General features: G+C 47.5%; 1 protein-coding gene across 19 annotated transcripts in view; it reads left to right on the forward strand.

Moving 5' to 3' along the window:
• The window catches only part of ABLIM1 (actin binding LIM protein 1), a 287,987-nt gene that overhangs the window by 182,614 nt on the left and 85,129 nt on the right, over nt 1–20,244 (forward strand). For all 19 annotated transcript variants that reach the window (XM_032879207.1, XM_032879243.1, XM_032879188.1 and 16 more), the window contains exons 5-6: nt 275–401; nt 1,864–1,957. In XM_032879207.1, coding sequence (XP_032735098.1) covers nt 275–401; nt 1,864–1,957 — 221 coding nt within the window. The remainder of the gene's footprint in view (nt 1–274; nt 402–1,863; nt 1,958–20,244) is intronic.

A 20,244-nucleotide genomic window follows, 5' to 3' on the forward strand; every position in this document is an offset into this window, starting at 1 on the left:
TGTGGGCCAGCTGGAGCTTGGGGGTATGTCAGTCACCACCAAGGCAATGAATGGAGGAAGGACATCCATCCCCTGGATCCACTGGGGTCCCTGAAGCTCCCAAGCTGTGTGAGGCTAAGAAAGACAGGATGCAGGGAAAGGAGGGGAAGGATGTGGTGCCTAAGTAACTATTTGTTGGGTGCAGGCGGGCGCACACCAGGGTTCAGAGCTGGGCTTCGTGCTTGGATTTTGCAGAACAAACGGGGAGTAACGGCGAGTGGCTGCTCTTTTCCAGACTGTGCTGGCTGCGGGAGAGACATCAAGAATGGGCAGGCGCTGCTGGCCCTGGACAAGCAGTGGCACCTGGGGTGCTTCAAGTGCAAGTCCTGCGGGAAAGTTCTCACCGGGGAGTACATCAGCAAGTAAGGCTGGGGTCCCAGCCCCATCCCCACCCCCTCCACGGGACAGAATGAGAGACATATGCATCCCACCCTCAGTGCGAACTTCTGCTGTACAACTTCTTTAGTTTTCAGGAATTTTATTCTGAGGCTGTTGCCATAGTCTGTTTGCAATACATTTAATGAAGTGGGAATCCTTGCCTCATTCAGCAATTAGCAAAGCTGACATAATGTTGCTCTATCTGTTGTCATCAATTAAGCATTTAGTCATTTTACTTTCCCTATTTTTTTTTTCCTATTTGGAACTAGTAAACCTTTGACCACCTTCTAGGTCTTGAACGTATTTGTAGACACCCCCCCACACACACACCCTAAAGGAAACCACACAGGGTCTAAGCACTGAACCCATTGGAACCAACGCACCAAACAACCTGCCAGGAATGGGTTCCTGTTAAGAGTCCGATGCCGGCGCAGATAACAGCTGGAGGAGGGGAAGTGGTGGTGGTGGTGGTGTTTTAATGCAGCTTGGAGAAGCCAGTTGCAGTGGTTACCTTTTGAGTTAAGGAAAGAAAGAATGAGTATGGGGGGTCCAGTGGCAATGAGGGACAATTTTCCCCCATAAACCCTCCTATGCTTCAAAAAGTGTTCTCCAACCAGGTAAATAATCTCAGCTATTCAAAAAAAAATTAAGGGAATTTAATTTAAGAATAGAGTGAGACAACAACCGCAAAAGTAGCACGGGCCCCACCCCCTGGAAATCCAACTCTATAGGTCGGGGAGAAGCCAAAACACCTGTATCAGAAGGAAGAAACTTCACAGGTGATTTCTGATGCGCAGGCAAAGAAAAAAGAGACAGGAAAGTGCCCGGATGTTAAACTAGCCCGGTAGGCTGTGTGGGAGTAGGTAACTGGGCTTTCTGCAGTGCTGCTTTTTGGTTTTTTCCCCTCAAGGGCACACCTAGAAAACTACATGTTTACTATCCTCTGAGGTTAATAAAGAGGTTTTGAGAGGCTGGATGAGAAGACCCTGTGCCCCTCGGGCTTCCTGAGGGCGGAGGACACAGCATCTCACTGCTGCTGGGAGGGCCTGGCATGTGAGCTCAAGGAAGCTGTGAGGGGAAGGTGGCCTTGGGGCCTCCTCAGAGGAGGGTGAACACTGCCACCACATCTGAAGTGATGGCTGGTGGGGAGAGGGAATGGTGCCCGTGTTTTGCTGTTTGAGACAACAGGGAAGCAGCAGTGGTAATCATGTGGTGATTTGGCTGTAATTTCTGTGTAGCCCAGAGAACCACAGCCCTCTGTCCACATCGTTTGGGTCCCTGCGTTGTGATCATGTCTGACCAGGTCCCCAGGCATGCAAATGCTGGGCGGGGTTAGAAGCACAGCCTGCTTCCATTCTGTGGAGAAGGGCTCTGAGAAATAGGGTCCTGGTGTCTTCCCTGCCCCTCAGCCCCCTCTCAGGAGCTGAACAGCCTTCTGTTTTGCAGGGATGGCACTCCGTACTGTGAAAAGGACTACCAGGGGCTCTTCGGGGTGAAATGCGAGGCCTGTCACCAGTTTATCACAGGGAAAGTCCTGGAGGTAAGTGGCTGCAGTCAAAGCTACTGTCATTTTCCTCAGAAGTCGTCAGAAACACAAAAGAGGCTCTTATTCCTTTTTTTTTTTTTTTTCCCATCTTCACCTCTGTAGGAAGGAGAGTAGTTGTCAATGATGGATCTCTCAGAGATTTAACCTGCGGGGTCGTCTTCAGAGGCAGTTTTTACTCAATGTTCACACGCAACTGAAATGATGGAGAATTTACCAAAAGTGATAAGGGGATGATGAGGAATTATGGAGAAGGAAGGGTTACATGAGACTATTTTTAGACGTCAGAAAATAGGAAGTGAAGAGCGTGTTAGAGCCACATGTGTGCCTGCATGTGAGAACTGTGCGCATGTGTGTGTGCTTCTGTGGGAGTGCAATGTATGTGCGTGTGCACGTACGTGTGAGAGCATACAGACTCGGAGCAGGGGCTCAGAACTGAAGCAAAGGAAGGGAGGGTGAAAGGTGAAGGCAGACACTTCCCCACCCTTAAAAAAACCACATCCTCTGTGACCCAGAACACCCTGTGGGCTGGGCTGAGCCACAGCCTGTCAGGTTCAGGTGTGACTCTCGTGCCACCGAGCCTGGTTCCTGCTTTCTCAGCAGCGGCCCCCCCAGTGCTGCCTCTGGGTGGAGTGGGGCCCCTCAGGAGCCATTCCCCTCCTGTGGAATGAGGGGCCAGAGTTCAGAGGGAGTCAGTGCCCAACTTTACCCCGGCCGAGGGGCGTTAACCAGATCTGATTAAAAAAAAAAAAAAAAAAAAGATTACCTCATATCTGTCCCACATTTCAGGGTGGAGAATGTGTCATGGGCAGAGGTAAGTCAGGATGCCCAGCAGCTGGGAAGGCCACCAACGGGTCCTGCAGCTTCCACAGACCCCAGGGCACCGACGCCACATAAGCCATTCAAACCTCCCAGCAGGGCGTTTCAGAGACACCGGGCATAAATCTGACGGGCCCCCAAGTGTCTGTGGGCAGCTTCTGTGGGCTTGCACAGCGAAGTCTAGCACAGCTTTCCTAACCCCACAGCAAGCTCGGGGCTGCCTTTCTTTCCAGGAGACGTAGAAGGGCCAATGTCGGCTCTGTGCTAGGACCTGGTGTAGCTACCTGGATTTGGGAGATAAGGAAGTGACTGTTAGGGGCAGTTGTCTTTTACCCAGGGGTAGGGGCCTCCAGAGAGGCCCAGAGGTGAGGACAAGGACAGCAGAAACAAGTCAGGTGGGCAGGAGTGCAGGTGTGAGAGGTGATGCTGGGGCCCGTGACCGGTCAGAGCATGAGGACTTCGAGAGTCACACTCAGGACTTGGGGCTTTCTCCTAAGAATGGTGGGAAGCCGTTGAAGTGACTGTGGTTAGAGTCGAGCGTGACGGGATCACATTGCTGTGTGAAGAACGCACGGGGCGGCGCCCGGGTAGCTCAGCCGGTTAAGCGTCCAACTCCTGGTTCTGGCTCAGGTCACGATCTCAGGGTAGTGGTGAGCTCTGCACTCAGCTCAGAGTCCGCTTGACATTCTTTCTCCCTGTCCCTCTGCCCCTCCTGCTCGTGCTTTCTCTCTCTCTCTCTCTCTCTCTCTCTCTCTCTGAAATAAATAAATCTTTAAAAAAAAAAATAAACCAGAATGCATGGGAGTCCTCAGACACACGCAGAGCCACATCCACGGCTGCTCTGTTCCCAACAGCCAGAGACGGAAACGACCCAGTGTCCACGCGTGGATGAATGGACAAACAAAATGTGGATATAAAGACAAGGAATAACCCTCAGTCTTAAAAAGGAAGGAATTCTGGGGCGCCTGGGTGGCTCAGTGGGTGAAGCCGCTGCCTTCGGCTCAGGTCATGATCTCAGGGTCCGGGGATCGAGTCCCGCATCGGGCTCTCTGCTCAGCGGGGGGCCTGCTTCCCTCTCTCTCTCTCTTTCTCGCTCTCTGCCTGCCTCTCTGTCTACTTGTGATCTCTCTCTGTCAATTCAATAAATAAAATCTTTAAAAAAAAAATTAAAAAAAAAAATGGAAGGAATTCTGACACCTGCTACCACAGGGATGAACTTCGAGAACATTATGCTAAGGGAAGAGGCCAGACACAAAGGGCTGTGTGTGGTTTGCTTCCATTTAGAAGAAATATCCAGAAGAGGTAAACCCGCAGAGACAGAAAGCAGACTGGTGATTGTGTGGAGTTGGGGGGCAAGGGGTCAGGAAGCAGGGGTAAGTGCTCATCAGTCCCCAAAGGGAGTGAGCGGCGGCGTGTTTTGGAACAAGATAGAGGCAGTAAATGCACAACATTGTGACTGTCCTCGGTGCCGCAGAATGATTCACATTTAAAGGGTTAATTTTATGGGATGTGAATTTTACCTCAAATTTCTTTAAAAATGGTTGGAGAGGGGGTGAGGGTAGAGACAGGAGACTCTTGCTGAGCTCAGGGCACAAAACAGCAGGAGATTTGGGGGAGGGGGTGCAGTGACCAGAGAGGTGGACCCACCCTCCACACACAGTTGGCCAGAAGGAGTTTTCATGGCCTTTTCAATGGTTTTAAGAGTTGGCCCAGGGGTGCCTGGATGGCTCAAATGGTTAAGCGTCTGCCTTTGGCTCAGGTCATGATCTCAGGGTCCTGGGATCGAACCCTGCATCTGGCTCCCTGCTCAGCTCCCTGCCTCTCCCTCTCCTGCTGCTGCTTCCCGTGCCTGTGTGCTCGCTTGCTCTCTCTGTCAAATAAATCTTTAAAAAAAAAAAAATAGTTGGCCCAAATGTGGTCAGTGCTGGGTTTTTGGCCCTTGGTGAAGCACCCCAGAGGGCATCATGAAGTAAAGACGGTCAGACCACAAGATTCAGAGTGCAGTGGTGGGTGCTCCCCACCTATCCTCTGAACATCTCTCTCCCTCCCCGGAGCTCAGGAGGGGGTGGGGCACAGCATTTCCTTTGGGGTTCCCAAGTTTGATCTGTATAAAACTGAAATAAACCCACTGAATTGGGAGCAAGGAGGAAATTGCATTTAAAACAACAATAATAAAATATCAGAACCATCTCCCAGATGCTGACTGTAGGAAAAGTGGTGGGAAGGCACCGACCCTAGCCCCCAGATTTGAGCCAGCCACGTTTACAGAAGGCGTGGATCAAAACAGCTGACTCAGTCAACGGATGGAACTGTGTTCTTCAAAAAGACTTGGGGAGGGGCCCCTGGGTGGCTCAGTGGGTTAAGCCTCTGTCTTCGGCTCAGGTCATGATCTTAGGGTCCTGGGATCAAGACCCACATCGGGCTCTCTGCTCAGCAGGGAACCTGCTTCCCCCCTCTCTCTGTGCCTGCCTCTCTGCCTAGTTGTGATCTCTGTCTGTCAAATAAATAAAATATTAAAAAAAAAATTGGGGGAGGCAGCAGGCAGAGGGGTGCTGTTCATGACCACAGATTTTGTTTCATAGCTATGAGAAGGAATGTATAAAATATAGAAGATCCAAGAACATGCTATTTTTTAAAAGATTTTTATTTATTTATTTGACAGATTTAGAGAGCACAAGCAGGGGGAGCAGCAGGCAGAGGGAGGGGGAGAAGCGGGCTCCCCAAGGAGCAGGTAGCCCAATGCAGGGCTCGATCCCAGGACCATGGGATCACGACCCGAGCCGAAGGCAGTCGCTTAACCAACTGAGCCCCAGGTGCTCCAGGAACAGGCCATTTTGCAGAAACATCCGCTTCCTCCGGCTCCCCCCGCCAGGAGGTGGGGTTTGAGGTGGCTGCTGGAACTCCTCCCCGTATTGGCTTCAGGTTTCAGTGAGGTCCATCTGTCCCCTGGACGTGGTGGAGGCTTTACACGCAGTGCCTGCAGAGCTGGGGCTTTCGGGAGTCATTTGTACAAACTTCATGGTGGAGTTAAGACCCACCCAGCGGGCGTGCCTACCTCTTCAGAAGGGTGTGATCTAGAAAAATGTCCTGCCTGTGTAGCAAGCACACTGACAAGTGACCAACTTCTGAGTCAGCTTGGCTTGGTGACCCCTATAAACCAGGACAGTCTCAACACTCCACCCTCCTCCTGTGCCTTCACTCTCCGACCCCATCACTGAAACGTTATGATTGTGAATCTGTAAAACTTTGCTCCCCGCCTTTTGTTTTTTTCCCCTTGCATTTAAAAAATGCAGTGAAATCCACCTGACCTAAAATTTACCTTCTTCATCACTTGAAGGTATACAGTTCAGTGGGATTGAATATATCCATCAGGTGCTGCCCCCATCACCACCATCCACCTCCAGGACCCTTTACCGCTTGTGGAGTGGAGACACTAAACTGTAAATCCATATTCCCCTGCCCCCTCCAGCCCTGACAACCACCATCCTGCTCTCTGTCTCTGTGAAGCTGACTACTCTAGGCACCTCATACGGGTGAAATCATAGAGTATCCAGGGCTGTGTGTGTGTGTGTGTGGCTTATTTTACTTTGCACAATGTTCTCAAGGTTCATTCATGTTGTAGCATGTACCAGAATTTCCTTCCTTAAAGACCGATTGATATTGCATTATATAGATATACCATGTTTTGCTTATCTGTTCTGGGATCCTTATCTTTTTTGTTACTGTTGTTTGTTTTTTTTTTTTTTTTCCTGATTGATTGTATCCATAGAGATTGTAAATGTATCAGTTTCCTGAATCTGCTCTAACAGTGGGGCCTTAAAACCGCAGAAACTTACTCTCTCACGGTTGCAAAAGCCAGAAGTCCAAACCCAAGGTGTCAGCAGGGCCACGCTGCCTCCAGAGGCTCTCCGGGGGAGCTCTCCCTTGCCCCTTCCAGCTGGTGATGGCCTGTGGCTGTGTGACCCTGATCTCTGCCTTCCTCTACATATGAATTCCCCTCTGTGTCTTCTCTCTGTGTCACCCCTCCCTCTGCTTTGCTCTTAGAAGGACACTTGTCATTGGATTTAAAGCTGACCCGGATAATCCAGGATGATCTCAAGATCCTTAGTTTAATGATTACGCCTGCAAAGGCCCTTTTTCCAAACATTCACAGGTTCCAGAGATTTTATGTGGACATATCTTTTGGGCCACCCTTTAGATGCACTCCAGTAAAGCTGGGAACTTAGACAAGTGTCATCCAGTGACCCTCACTAAGCATCAGAGGTGCCCTATAGCTTCCTCCCTGGGTGCTTTCAACCGAGACGCCTCCAGACACCTGGGGAAGCTTTGGCTTCATGGACTGGGGAAGAGGGTCTTCATGTATTTTTAACAAGAAGGGCTCCATATGATAGGGAATCCGAAATCTACTCTTGGCTCTGGAACTCCCAGCTGTGGGACCTCAAGCAAGTCTCTCAACTTCTTTGAGCCTCGGTTTTTCAGTACAGGCATTAAAAATATATCCAAGCCTTGGACTGCTTGACTCCGAATTTCCTTGGCTCTTAGGACCTGAGTTCCGAAATTCTCGTGTCTTAGGTCTAACGGATCGGAGTCAGCAGTTCTTTCTCCTGGAGAGATTTTCCTGAAAACTGGCATGGAGCATACACTCCAATTGTAGCTTTATTTGTCATTAGCTGGCTTTCAATTTTGTTTTCAGCAAGAGTCTCTTTTTTGGAGAGGTCTTGCTATAAACGGCTTTAAAAGCTTATGCTAATTAACCTATAAATTCAGGAGCGTTCTGAATAGGTTTACAACCTGCCTCCTAATTAAGTCCAGAATCAAATTAGTGTGAAATACTCGTTTGCTAATAGCCTTCTATCTCCATATGTATCTTGAAACTCTCCTCTGAAGCAACCTTCCTCCCCCTTTTTCTTCCCACCCCTGACTGCTCCTTTCCTCGTGCTTTAGCAGACTAAGGGTACAGGAAGTTAAAGGAGACTTTAGATCTTAGACTTAGATCACAGATGTCAGGAGACATTGGGCATCCCTTTGGTATGAATTTCCTTCCATCTTTGGTTAATGGCCCTTGGAGATCTCTTACTCCAGCAAAATTCCTTTCCTGGGCACAGGAATGTTGTTACCTGCCAACTTATTAAAAAAAAGGTAGGGGGAGCACCTGGGTGGCTCAGTGGGTTAAAGCCTCTGCCTTTGGCTCAGGTCATGGTCCTGGGGTCCTGGGATTGACCCCCACATCGGGCTTTCTGCTCAGCGGGGAGGCTGCTTCCTCCTCTCTCTCTCTCTCTCTCTCGTGATCTCTGTCAAATAAGTAAATAGAATCTTAAAAAAAAAAAAAAATGTCAAACTGGAACCAGAAGTGTTGAGGGTAAAGAAAAAGGGTTTGTCCCTTGACCCCTACCCCTGGCCTTGGACTGTCCCATCAGCAAACCAACTCTTGAGCTATTCCATCAGTGGCCTCTCAGCACTCTTGCACAATTGCCTTGCCGGGGACTCTGTGTTTACCCAGGACTCCACGGATTCCTTCAAGACAAATGCTTTCATCCTCAGGGAGCTTGGCTCCCTCCGCAGATGGGGCCTCCCTGAGCCAACACCTGCTGGACTACACACCTCTGGAGCCGCCTTCTAGCAGCTCTTCTCTCAGGGACAAAGCGAAGCGGTGTGGTCAGCACACTTACCACAGAGGAGGAAGGCGGAACTCTGCTTTCTTGCTTGGGTCTCCTCTTCTTTCCCTTTCCCCTCTTTCCCACATCACCACACCCAGGAAATCAATCCTCCTGTCCTCGTACCTTTCTCTCCAGGAGGCTGGTGACACGTGCCTTTACGTGGCGTGGTGTTTACAGCCCCACTCGTGCCCCCTGGGGACACCGTGTGATGCTTCGGCGTGTCTGTGGCACCCTGTAAGAGTGAGACCCTCCCACGCAGCCACGGCAGAGCCTTTGCCCCTTCAGGGGCTTCCCGTTCACACCTCCTGGGTGATGCTGTCCTGTCTTAACTGTGAACTGGGAAATTATGGACAGACAAAAGGACAGAGTTTATACCGACTTTAGACCCCTTCCTGCTGAACTCCTGCAGTGGAGGAAATGGAATCACAACATAATTCAGCCAAAGCCTTGTCCTTGATTCTCCCAGGGATTAACAACAAGTGGCTCTGTTTTGTTTCACTTTTTGACTACTTTTTCATAAAGCCCAGGACAAAGGTTTAGGATGTTCCTGTGAAATTAATTCGCGTTATAAAGTGGAGGCCCTTGGCCCCTTCTTTCCTTTTGGTGCAGGAATTCCAAGCATGTTATGCTCTAAGAACCATAAGCAACGGGCCGGTCTTGTTCTGAGCTCATCTGCTATGTAGTGAGAGGAAATGCGGTTATCCTGTGGCACCTGCACGTTATATGGTCTGTTTGCAACCATCAAAGATGTCATTTGCAAAAGATGGGCTGAAATGCCACCTGCCCCTTCCTTCCTTGGTTTTTGTCATACACACGCAATGCAAGCACGGCACCCCATGTTCTCACTGAAAACTGATTGCATTTTCCCCATTCCCACTGTGCTCAAAGGAATTCACGCTTCCACTTATCTCTGACCATAAATGCGTTTGAGGATTAGGGAGAGGAATCTTGGAAGAAGAATCAAGGAATCCTGGTAGTGTTGGTTGAGATGGTCTTTGTCTCAGGGGATGGTGAAACACCACAATATCCTGCTCTCGTATAATATATTTAATGCTTGCTAATGACCTCATAAATATTTAATTCACACAACAGGCCTGTAAAGTGGTCAAGGCAGTTACCACTGACCTCCATCGACAGAGGTCAGCAACTCGGGGGCTAATTGCTAACAGACCGTGATTAGATGCTAGGTCTCCCAGTTCTCCGAAAAGAGGAGTGCACACGCTGTTTCCTGAGCCACCTGGCTGTCATCACTGCAGAACGCGGGTGATTAATTTGCTTCCCAGAATAACTTGCTGAAGGACCGGTGAAAGAGAGAAAGTCTGTCTCGCTAGCGGCCCTGTTATACCTTTTTTCAGGATAATAAACATTTGATGCTTGTTTGGTTTACTTTTTACCCATGTAAAATGTGACTGAAAGTCAGTGACCCCTCTCATAGAGTCTCTTGTACTTCTGTGCAATCATAGGTCACGGTGCCTGGTCTATGCAGTCATAGCTCACAGCATCCAGTCTGCACAATCATAGCTCACAGTATCTGGTCTATGCAGTCATAGCTCACAGAGCCTCATCTCCTCTAGTTGGGTGTGGGCTCCACGAGGGCACCTGGCAGGCCTAGGGGAACACCATGGATGGAGGAAGCTGTCTCAGGTTAGATAACAGGCGTTCTTCACGGAGCTCCACTAGATGGACAAGAAGGTCCTGTGGAGCAGGGCCAGTCTAGAATATAGTGATTCCAGTTGTCTTTCCTAATTTAAAACTAGAGCTTAACAATAAATGGTAGAAAGGGGCTCTTCTTTAAATACAAGTTAGAAATGTGGTATATCCACAAATAGAATATTATTCACCAGCAAAATGGACAAAGTACTGGTAACACATTACCACACGGAGGGACCTTGGTAACCTGGTGCCCAGTGAAAGAAACCAGGCCGCAGAGACCTCCTGTCATGTGATTCCATGTGTGTGACATGTCAATGTCTAGAATAGGCAAACCCCCAGAGACAAAGGAGATTAGTGGTTGCCAGGGGCTGGGGAAATGAGGAATATGATTGCTAATGGGTACCGGGTCTTAGGGGGTTAAGGAAAACATTCTTTTTTTTTTTTTTTAGAATTTTTTTTAAGATTTTATTTACTTATTTGACAGATCACAAGTAGGCAGAGAGGCAGGCAGAGAGAGAGGGGAGGAAGCAGGCTCCCCGCAGAGCAGAGAGCCCAATGCGGGACTCGATCCCAGGACCCTGGGATCATGACCTGAGCCGAAGGCAGAGGCTTTAACCCACTGAGCCACCCAAGTGCCCCAGGAAAACATTCTTGAATCAGCTAGTGGTGATGGCCACACAACTCTAAATACATGAAATCCACTGAATTACATACTTTAGAAGGATGAGTTTTATGGTATGTGGATCATGTCCCAATTTAAATATATATATATATATATATATATATATATATATATGAACACACACACGTGCGCGTGCACACACACATACACACTATCTGTCGTCTGCTATGCAGAGACATACAGGGAACATGGAGCTGGAGTCCTGTTACTCTCGGTCTCCTTACCTGTGAATGAGAATAGTAATCACCACGTGTTAGGGCTGTGGGATTTGAAAAAAAAAGAAGGCAAAACTGCGGGCATAGTTAGTGGTAAAGATAATCCCTTCCTTCCCTTTTTCTCCTTCTCTCTTCCAGTCTTGTGTCTTGGGCGGTTGAACTTATTAGGTAGAAGAACAGAGGGTAAAGGGTGAGAATCGGGAATTCCGTTCAGTCACTGTCTTCCTGCCACATTGTGTGCCAGGTTTCTCCCCTTCCTGAGCATTCCAACTTTTGGTTGCCTGTGTGGCCATGGGTTGCCCTTGCATAGAACTGTGCCCTTGATCACAAACTATGACTTGATTAATCAGATCTTTCCAGCACAGACAGGAAAGCGAGCTCGGGTTTATATTCAGTGTATGGTTTATGCTGTGTTGGTTGCAACAGCTTATTTGCAAAGAGCAACAGCTTATTTGCAAAGAGCAACTTGCTCATATTTTGTCCCCTCTGTCGTGAACAGATTTGGAATTGGCCCAGTAGGGCATAAGCACATTGGCAGGATAAATGATTTGAGGAAAATCTATCTGATTCACCTGAAGTTCTCTACTTTCTCCTCCATTAATGACAAAAGGAAATGTGTCATCAGGGTAACAGAGGACTATGTTCACAAGCATAAAGTTTCGATATTTATGAAAAAAATCACCCCATTTCCTGTCAGCACAGATGGAAGGTCTTCCTTATCCAGAAATGACGTTTTGAAAAGAATTTGTATTTGGAGTTAAAACTATATTTTGTACTTCAGTGTTAACTTCAGAGAGTTTAGCTTACTGCCGGTGAAATTGTGTGTGTGTGTGTGTGTGTGTGTGTGTGTGTGTGTGTAGGTGGGTGTAGGGGTGACAGTTGAACCAAGGGGTGGGATATAACTCTTCCAGAGAACTGAACAAGCAGTATTGAAGTTATGCTGGGCTCAGCACTGGGGTCCACAGAAGAAAATGTAAGAGTTAGGACTTCTTCTCAGGTAGATGAAGTGTGCATTTCTAAAAGTAATAGAATGTCCAAGTCTACAACTATACCCCCTGTAGGGGCCAAGCGGCCACCCAGCCCTCAAATACCCAAAGCTATTATAGCATCTTCAGAGTCTAAGAGTGATTCAGTGGTGGTATTGAACTTAAGAAATGATCAGGATCCGAAAGCAGAGAGACCCGTCACCTAGACAGCATAGTGATGGCATGGGTTTCCTGGTCTGGCCAGTGTTCTAGGCACAGAAGTGATGACCCATTGCAGTTGTCCTTTCTACTCTCCAGGGCACTTCCGGGGCTCAGCAGGGCTCATGTGTCTGCTGTCTCATGCACCCAGAGCACCCATCCTTTCCCTTCCTGACGTCGCCACCTGCTCCCATTCCTGGCCCTGTTCATGTCCTTTTTTTTTTTTTTTTTTTTTTTTTTTAACCGCTGTTCTACTAAAGGATGATCACACCCCTTCTTCTAAGTGATTGATTCCAAGGTGCCTCACCAGCCCTGCACAGGTGGTGGTCCGTGAATTCCAGGGTAATCCCCGTGACCTTCTCTTGGTGGAGCAGAAAAAGAGTTTAATCTTTGGCAAAGTATATCAGTACAGAGAAGCTACGTGGGGACCCAGAGTGGTGCAAAGGCTGAGTAGGAGACACACACAGTGAATGAGCTGGGTTTAAAAGTTGCTTGCCAACGATCAGGAAAGCAGTCAGTTTGGGATTTGGAGGCGTGGGTCATCGCTGGCAGGTGCAACTGGGAAATTATCTCCATTTGCTGCTGTTATTGAAGTCTTAGGTCACTTTTTCCCAGCCTTGTTTGTTTCTTTGATTTAAATGCGTGATTTGAGTTTTACTAAATATGTGATTTAATTGCATGCTTATAATATGCTCTTTTCCTCTTCAAGTCACTTTTGTAAGTAGTCAGATTATACATTTTAAAGACTAAATTTTTTTTGTTTTTCCATTCTTTTATTTTAGTTTAATTATTTTAGCATTATTTTAGTTTAATTATGAGGTCAACTGGCTTTTGTGGGCTCACCTGGACCCATTCTCCATCTGAAAGGTTAGCCGTGTTAGAAAATGCTTGCCATCCTCTTGAATCTGCCTACCTGCCAGTTAGTGGTGGTTGACAAGAGAGCCCAGTGGCGTTTCACACCCTTTCTCCTACAATCCGGGTTGTACCTCAGGCGGCCATTACAGCAGCCCTTTGAGTCTCAAGCCATCTTCTCTAGCTTCTGGATTCATGACAACACAGATAAAAGGTGGCATCTCAAGCTACCTCTGCTCTGTTTTGTCCTTGTGCTTTTGTCCACAAAGCCTCTCTTGGTTGAGCATTGAACTGGGGGGCACAGAGGTCACCAGGACAACTTCTATACTGGGCATAGGTTTCTCTAGGTAAGGATGTGAAATTTGCCATGAAGCCCTGGAGATGAATGCTCCAGGGGACGTGGGAGCATTTGGTCTCCTTGGCCCCCAGGCAGCAATGTTGCCCTCCGCCTGTCCTACTGGGAGCAGGCCTCCTTCTCTTTTGTTTTCCACCTGAACGTGCTTGCTTCCTGGATGTCATGGCTTCCCACCTTGCCAGAGATGTTACGCCAATTCCAGCAGATGGACCTGCTTTGAGCTTGCCAGTTAGTCAGGAAGAATGACGGTTTGGGCCGGGGCCCATACAGCCCAGCGGAAATGAACTGGTACAGTAATTCCTCCCCCAAAAGGACACTTTGGAGTGGCCTTACAAATGAAAATGATTTATAAACTACCTATTTTCATGGCCCTCCAGCAAAATCCAAAGCTGTAGGCATCTTGGAAACATGGATAGAATCTGGAATCACCTGAGACAGATCCCTGTGCCCACGCTTTGATTCTTTACTCTTTATTTTCTTTCCCCAAATCACATCCATATGCACGGACAAGAGACAGAGCGATAGGAAAGGCCTCTCGTTTCTTGCTCAATAAGGACGGTCCAACCAGGCAGATTTCTCAAACCTCTTGACTCTATATGGTGATTATTTCTTGGCCCCTTTTACTTGGAAACCCACAAATTTGGCAGTTTGCTGGGTAAATGTGAAGATGAACCATCCTCTTTCTCCCCATCCTGGAAGACAGAGGGTAGTTAAATAAAATCTGAAAGAGGAGCCAATCCTCCAAATACAGGAGAGTAGACCGATGAAGTCTGGGGATCAGGGATCCCCAATCCTGATGTCCCGGTACTTCCCTCCATGACTGACAGCCCAAGTGATTTTCCCCTTTTCCTTTGTGAAGAGGCTCTCCTTGGCTCCTCTGACAGTTGACTGCCTGCTAATTTCCCAGATGTAGGACAAAGTTCTGGGATCACAGAAATAACTGGTATAGTTCCTGACTGCCAGTGTTTTAAGGCTGGGATCCTATAGTCCCAAAGGCTGTGCATGAGAATCATGTGGTTACCTGGTTGAAAGCGTGGGTTCCCAGACCTCACCCAGAGATTCTGATTCGGGGTGAGGGTGAGGGTCCAGGCCTGGACCCAGGAATCTGCATGTTAACATGCCGCCCTGCTCTGGGTAATTCTAGTGGGGGCGGGGGTTTGGGGGCAACAGCTCACACTGGGAGAAACTGGGAGAAACTGGCCCTGCAAGGGTGTGGTGAAGGCACATTCCTGGAGGCTTCCAACTCCTTGCAAGAAAAACTTAAAAAATGCCCTCTAGTTATTATAACGTGTAATCCAATAGCTTCCTCTTCATTTTAGAAGCACAGCTTTGTTGCTAAAAACCTTGCATTTCTTCACCAGTGCTGGGAATTGCTTCCATACATACATAAGGGGTCTTTCTACTAGCTCGTTTTATGGGCAAATAATCTTCATGAAAAATTTCCCTAGATCGCTTCAGTGGTATTAAAAATGACAAGAGCAGTAACAGGATGGGGCCCTCGTCCTAAGAAAGGGGACCCTCCAAAGTGCGGCGCTATCAGAGTGGAAGGTCCCTGGCTCCTTCTCTCTGTTCACATGTATGAACAGCCTGTGGCTTCACCTTCTGTCCCTGGCTCATCTGGGATTTCTGCAGAATGGTTTCGTTGGCAACGCGGTTAGGTGCGTAAAGTACTTGCAATATAGAAGGTCTCTACTGAATTTTTTTGGCCACACTAAAAAAGTAGAGTATGGACTGCACCAAAAATAGGACTCAAGGAAGCTTGATAAGCAAAGTCGTTTTGGGGTCACATTTCTCTCAAAAGCAAACAAAATATGACCATGAAGATCAGAAAATTCTGAATAATCAGTGGGAATCAAAATCAAGTTGCTCTCCGTTTTACTCCATGAAGAATTTCATAGTACGTGCTTCTCCAGCCGCGACTTGGAGGAGAAGGCCGCCCGCTGTTCCACAGCTGTGTTCGCTTGCAGTACCTTTCCATCCATCTCAAACCCAGAAAAGGAACTTCAAAAAGCCAGAAGAATCTGGTTTCCCTGCAAGCCTCTGCCTCGGGGACAATGGCAGTCAGCTGTGTGATGCAGACCAGTGTTGAGTGACCCTGAAGAAATGGTACTTTCCCCAACCTGCGGTTTTTAAAAAAAAAAAAAAAAAAGGAAAAGCCAGCTTACCCCCCTCCTTTCTGTGAGAACTTGGACTGGCCCGTAGTGGTTTGCTGGTGTGTTGAACTAGTGAGTACAGCGAGGGGAGGGAGGCGTGGGAACGCCTGCTCCGATCTGTTTTCCGGTGTGTGAGCCTCTCCATAGGGGCACAGCGCGCTTGCCTGTCCTCGGAGAGAAGCCCGCGCGGGTGACCCGGGAGGGCACGGGGCCCCCCCATCGGTGGGGCGGGGGTCGGGTGGACAGCAGCCCCTTTGCAGCGCTCCGAGTTGGAAGCCCAGAGGCGTTCCCAGCTCAGCACCGCCAGGGAAGGAGCAGGAGGAGGAGAGGAGCCCTGGTGGAAGGTAAAGCAGGCTGCGCGCGAGGCATCTGTCCGTCCTTGGCTTTGCAGGGCGGACGTGGGATTCCTGGCTTCCTTGGTGACCCGGGGGCACCCCCGCCCCCCTCCCCGGGGTCCTCCAGATGTGCTCTGCGGGGTGCTGGCCGCAGAACCCGCTTGCTACCGGCCTGAAAGACGTTTTAACTTAAACTCTTGGGTGTTTTTTTAATGATAACGAAATGAGCTGTGCAGCTTTTTCTCCTTGACTCAGTACTAGAATGAGGAGCAGGAAAGGCAGGTTGTTTGAGAGTTTGGGTTTATGGACCTTTTAACAGGGCTTGTGTTTTTTCAGGCTACTACCTTCAAGATTGAAAGGAGAATGCGGTTCCCAGATTTGTGGGGTGTTTTGGTTGTTTTTTTTTTTTGGTCTGTGGTTTGTGGTGTTCTGTGGAATTTATATTTGGGATGAAAGGGTTTGGGAGGCCTGTTGGGGGGGGGTTGGTAGTGCAGGGACTGGGGTGGATTTATCTGTTACTATAAATGTGTGGGTTTTTTTTTTTTTTTAAGAAGTTCCCCGTGAATGAAAACGAGGAAGCAAAAACGTTTGGGTATTATTCATATTTTGTTATAGCTACAGGCTGAAAAGGCTTGTTTGTTACCTGTCCCACCATCTTTGAACGTGAAGGGAAAGCAGCCTAGAGACTCTTGCCTTTAAAAGGGTGAAAATAGTTTTCGGGAAAACCTGCTTCTTAAACTGTGCTCTCTAGCTCATTTTTTAGGGGAAAAAAAAAGTTTTAAAATAGGCCATGCTGGCTCTAAAGAAGGAATGAGAAGAAGGAAATCTCAACTGTGAAAGAAAGAGATTTCTGACTTTGGAAAGGTGGGGGTGGTGGAAAGAAGGATCTAGCCAAAACCCCGTAGGAGAGTGGTCCCTACAGCTTCAGCTGTCACTTAACTGGGATTGGGATTTAAAAGAAAATTGGGCCTGTTTTCTCTGAGACGGTCTCATGAGGAATGTTAAGAGGATGTGAAGTTATTTAGATTATCCAAACAGGTTCTGACAAGTAAGTGAAAATAACTCATTAAACTATAGTTGTTGCCGTTCTGTAATGGATCAAAAGGCTTGTTGAGTCACGATGTACTTCAGAATAGGTGAATTTGCCACGGCTCATTGGCATAAATTACTTTTGAGGAGGCCTTTTAAGACTAAGTATGTGCCCTTGCCAAGCGTCTGTGGTTCTTTGAATGCATGTTTTGACCAAATGTTTTCAAGTGGCTGCTTAGCCATTTTTATGTGTCCATGAGTCTAACCCTTGCATTGTGGCCTATCCAGCTGATCCAGAGAATATCAAATCAGGACAACAGATCTGCAGGTTTTTTCCCTCCAACTAAATAGTAGCTCATTTAAAAGGAAGGGAGAGTTCAAAATACTCGGTCCCTGAATCCCAGCTCTAGAGGGATGATGATAATTTCGCCTCCTGTAGACCAGAGTTTCTCGACCTCCATAGTGTTAACATTTTGGATGGGTCAGTTCTTGTTTGCGGAGGGCAGGCCTGTGGGATGTTCAGCAGTATCCTTGGCCTCTGCTCATTACTGACCATAGCCTGCCTTCCCCAGTTGTGACAACCCAAAATGTCTCCAGATGTTGCCAGCGGTTCCCTGCAGGGCAGCGTCACCTGCCAGTTGAACCATTGCTGTAAAGAAGCCACTTTTGAAACCAGCTGCCGCAAAGGAAGAGAGGGCAATGAAGAGGGAGGTCAGACCCCAAGGGACAGTGGCTGAGTCAAAGGAACCTTGACAGGACAATACTTTGCCCTGCCTGTGTTGGTTTTTATTGTGTTCTGCTTTTGTTTGAAGTCAGGTCCTGGCGTGAGCCAGAGAGCAGGGGTTAAAGTCTATTCTTGGTGTACATTCTTCTGTTCTGGCCACCCGGGTCACAATCCCTTGGGGCCTTGTTTGATACAGTGCCTTGGTTGTATAGTAGTCTGACTTCTCCAACCTGAATCTCCTCTTAAGTGCATCCCAGGAATGTACTGGTTTTGTTTTTTGGGTTTTTTTTAAAGGGATCTCGTGTAATAGCCCACTTTATAAAGCAAATAATTATCCACTATTTATCAAGTCTGCAAACAGAGGTTTTTTGATATGTGGGCTTTGAGTAAATCTGGGCACGCATATTTGGGTTTTTCTTTTGGAACCTGCAACTGAGCGCTTTCATTTCTCTTTTCCGTTCCCCTTCTATACCAGTAGGTCTCCAACTTAGATTTTCTAGGAACTGGGTTTCTTTAGTCAATGAAATAGAATACTCACAGCCTTTCTCCAGCTCACAGATAACGATAAAGACCATGGCGGGACTTTTTTTTTTTTTTTTTCATTTACAATTTTTCCTATACCTTTTGCGTGTGCTGCTGCTTGTTGGCTCTCAAAAGTTAACAGATTGTGAGTGAAGTTGTAGCAAACAAACACTGATACAAAACATCTGACTGGGCTAACTTGTCATAGTCCCACTTCTTTGGGTGGACCCAGTGTTCCAATTATAACTTTAAATTTTATAAATATACATTCATAACCTCATAAAATAGTTCTATTACAATCCAGTTATGTGTTACATTTTCTTGGCATTTCTCCAAGAATGTGGTAGGTTGCACTGAGCACCATGACTTCTGGGAGCTACCACCAAACAGGAGGGGACAGGCCACTCTGGGGAAGACTCCGGTCAAGCCCAGTTGGGGTGGGGGGGTTGGGGGTGGCGGCCCTTGGCATTGGCTGAACATATCAGGAAATGCCTCTACTTGTTGGAGTCCACTCTTGGTGACAGGATTGGACTGGCCCACAGTGTTATCAACAATTTATGGTTTTTGTTACTGTTACCAACAAATTATGTTTTCTGCTTTTTTTTATTGCAAAGCAAACCTTTTACCTCAAAAACCTTCCTTTTACCTCTGCCTAGAGGTACCAGTGTATCATACACCATGTGCTTTTTTAGAAATATTTTCTCATTATTAGAATTCGCTCCCTCCCTTGCTATACCTGAGGCCCATGAGCACAGAGAATGCTAAGATTTTAGGTCCATTTGATCCCCAAGATGGGCCCAGTGTCTGGCCATATTGGTTGCTTAGTAGTTGATGAATGAGTGAGTGAATGTCAGTGATTCCCATAGAAAGACCACCTAGGAGGTTGGTCTGTGAGAGGCTCACATTGTCGGTCCATAGTTTTTCCAAAAGGACAAATCCAACTCCCGGCAAAGCAGCTTTTAATGTTTGAGGGACTACCAGAAGAATCTTTTAAGAATGCAGAAAAAGCAGATCTATGGATTGTAGAATATGGAATGGGGAGCTTTGTAAATTTTTCTTTCATGAGGCCCGGAAATTAAACTTGTGCTCTTATTTAAAATCCCACATGCTAAAGATGCCACACAGATTTAATAACCTAAAAAGCAGACCTGCTCCCAAGATTTGACCCAAAGGTGTAGTATTCTCAACTTGTTTGTTGAAAATGATCTGGTCAAAAGAAAAAAAACTTGTAGATCACAAATGAAAAAATGTGCCTCCTTAACTCTAGGTCTCCTGACATTTCATCCTGGAGTATTGGGGGGGTGTCTCCTGGGAGCTTGGAATGAGCCCCCATTTCCTGAAGCAGGTGTCAGGATGTGGAGTGTCCAGATAGGGCCAACGACTCGAGATGGGAGAGAAGCTGAAGATAGTCTTGATGCCGTCATGTATACACAGACCACAGCTCCATTTCCCTTAGCAGAGCTGCTGCTAGGAGTCTGGATGAGCAAGAATAAACCTCCCAACACCAAGGTGTGGCCTCGAGGAGCCGGGGGCCCCCCCCTAGTAAAAGAGGAAACACACCCTGCTACTCTTCTGTTCACCAAGCCCAAAATGGTTTTGGCAAATACGCGTTCTGTGTCCTCCTCTGCATTGCTTCACGTTAAGGTCGTGTTTTGCTCATAAACGAATTCGATGAAGCGAAACGTTTGCTTATACTTAAGACGGCTTTTCTCTTTCCCTCTCGCTAAATAACCATTTTGCTGGTTGGTCTTGGTTCTCAGCAGCTGGCCCCTTGGTCCGTGCATATATCCGTAGACCTTGTCCAAATAAACATACTTGAAAGATAGAGAAATGTGTTTTTGCAAAGTTTAGAACATCCTCTCACAGAGTTGGGGCCCAGCTTTTTCTGCTTTGTTTTGGCAGCTTGTTGGGGATGCAAAGTGTATCTGGTTCTGGCAACAGATTAAAGAAGGGTGTTGGTTCTTACATAACAAAACGGAGGGCCTGAGACTGAGGGTGGGCAGGGGAGATTTCCAGGCTTCCCTTTGTGTTTTCTAAAGAGTTTGAAAGCTTGAGAGGGGGGGAAAATGTTGTTGACTGGGTTTTTTGTTTTGACTCTAACCTT

This window comes from Lontra canadensis, unplaced genomic scaffold (genome assembly GCF_010015895.1).
Source record: "Lontra canadensis isolate GAN:19392208 unplaced genomic scaffold, GSC_riverotter_1.0 scaffold3, whole genome shotgun sequence".
Lineage (NCBI taxonomy): Eukaryota > Metazoa > Chordata > Mammalia > Carnivora > Mustelidae > Lontra > Lontra canadensis.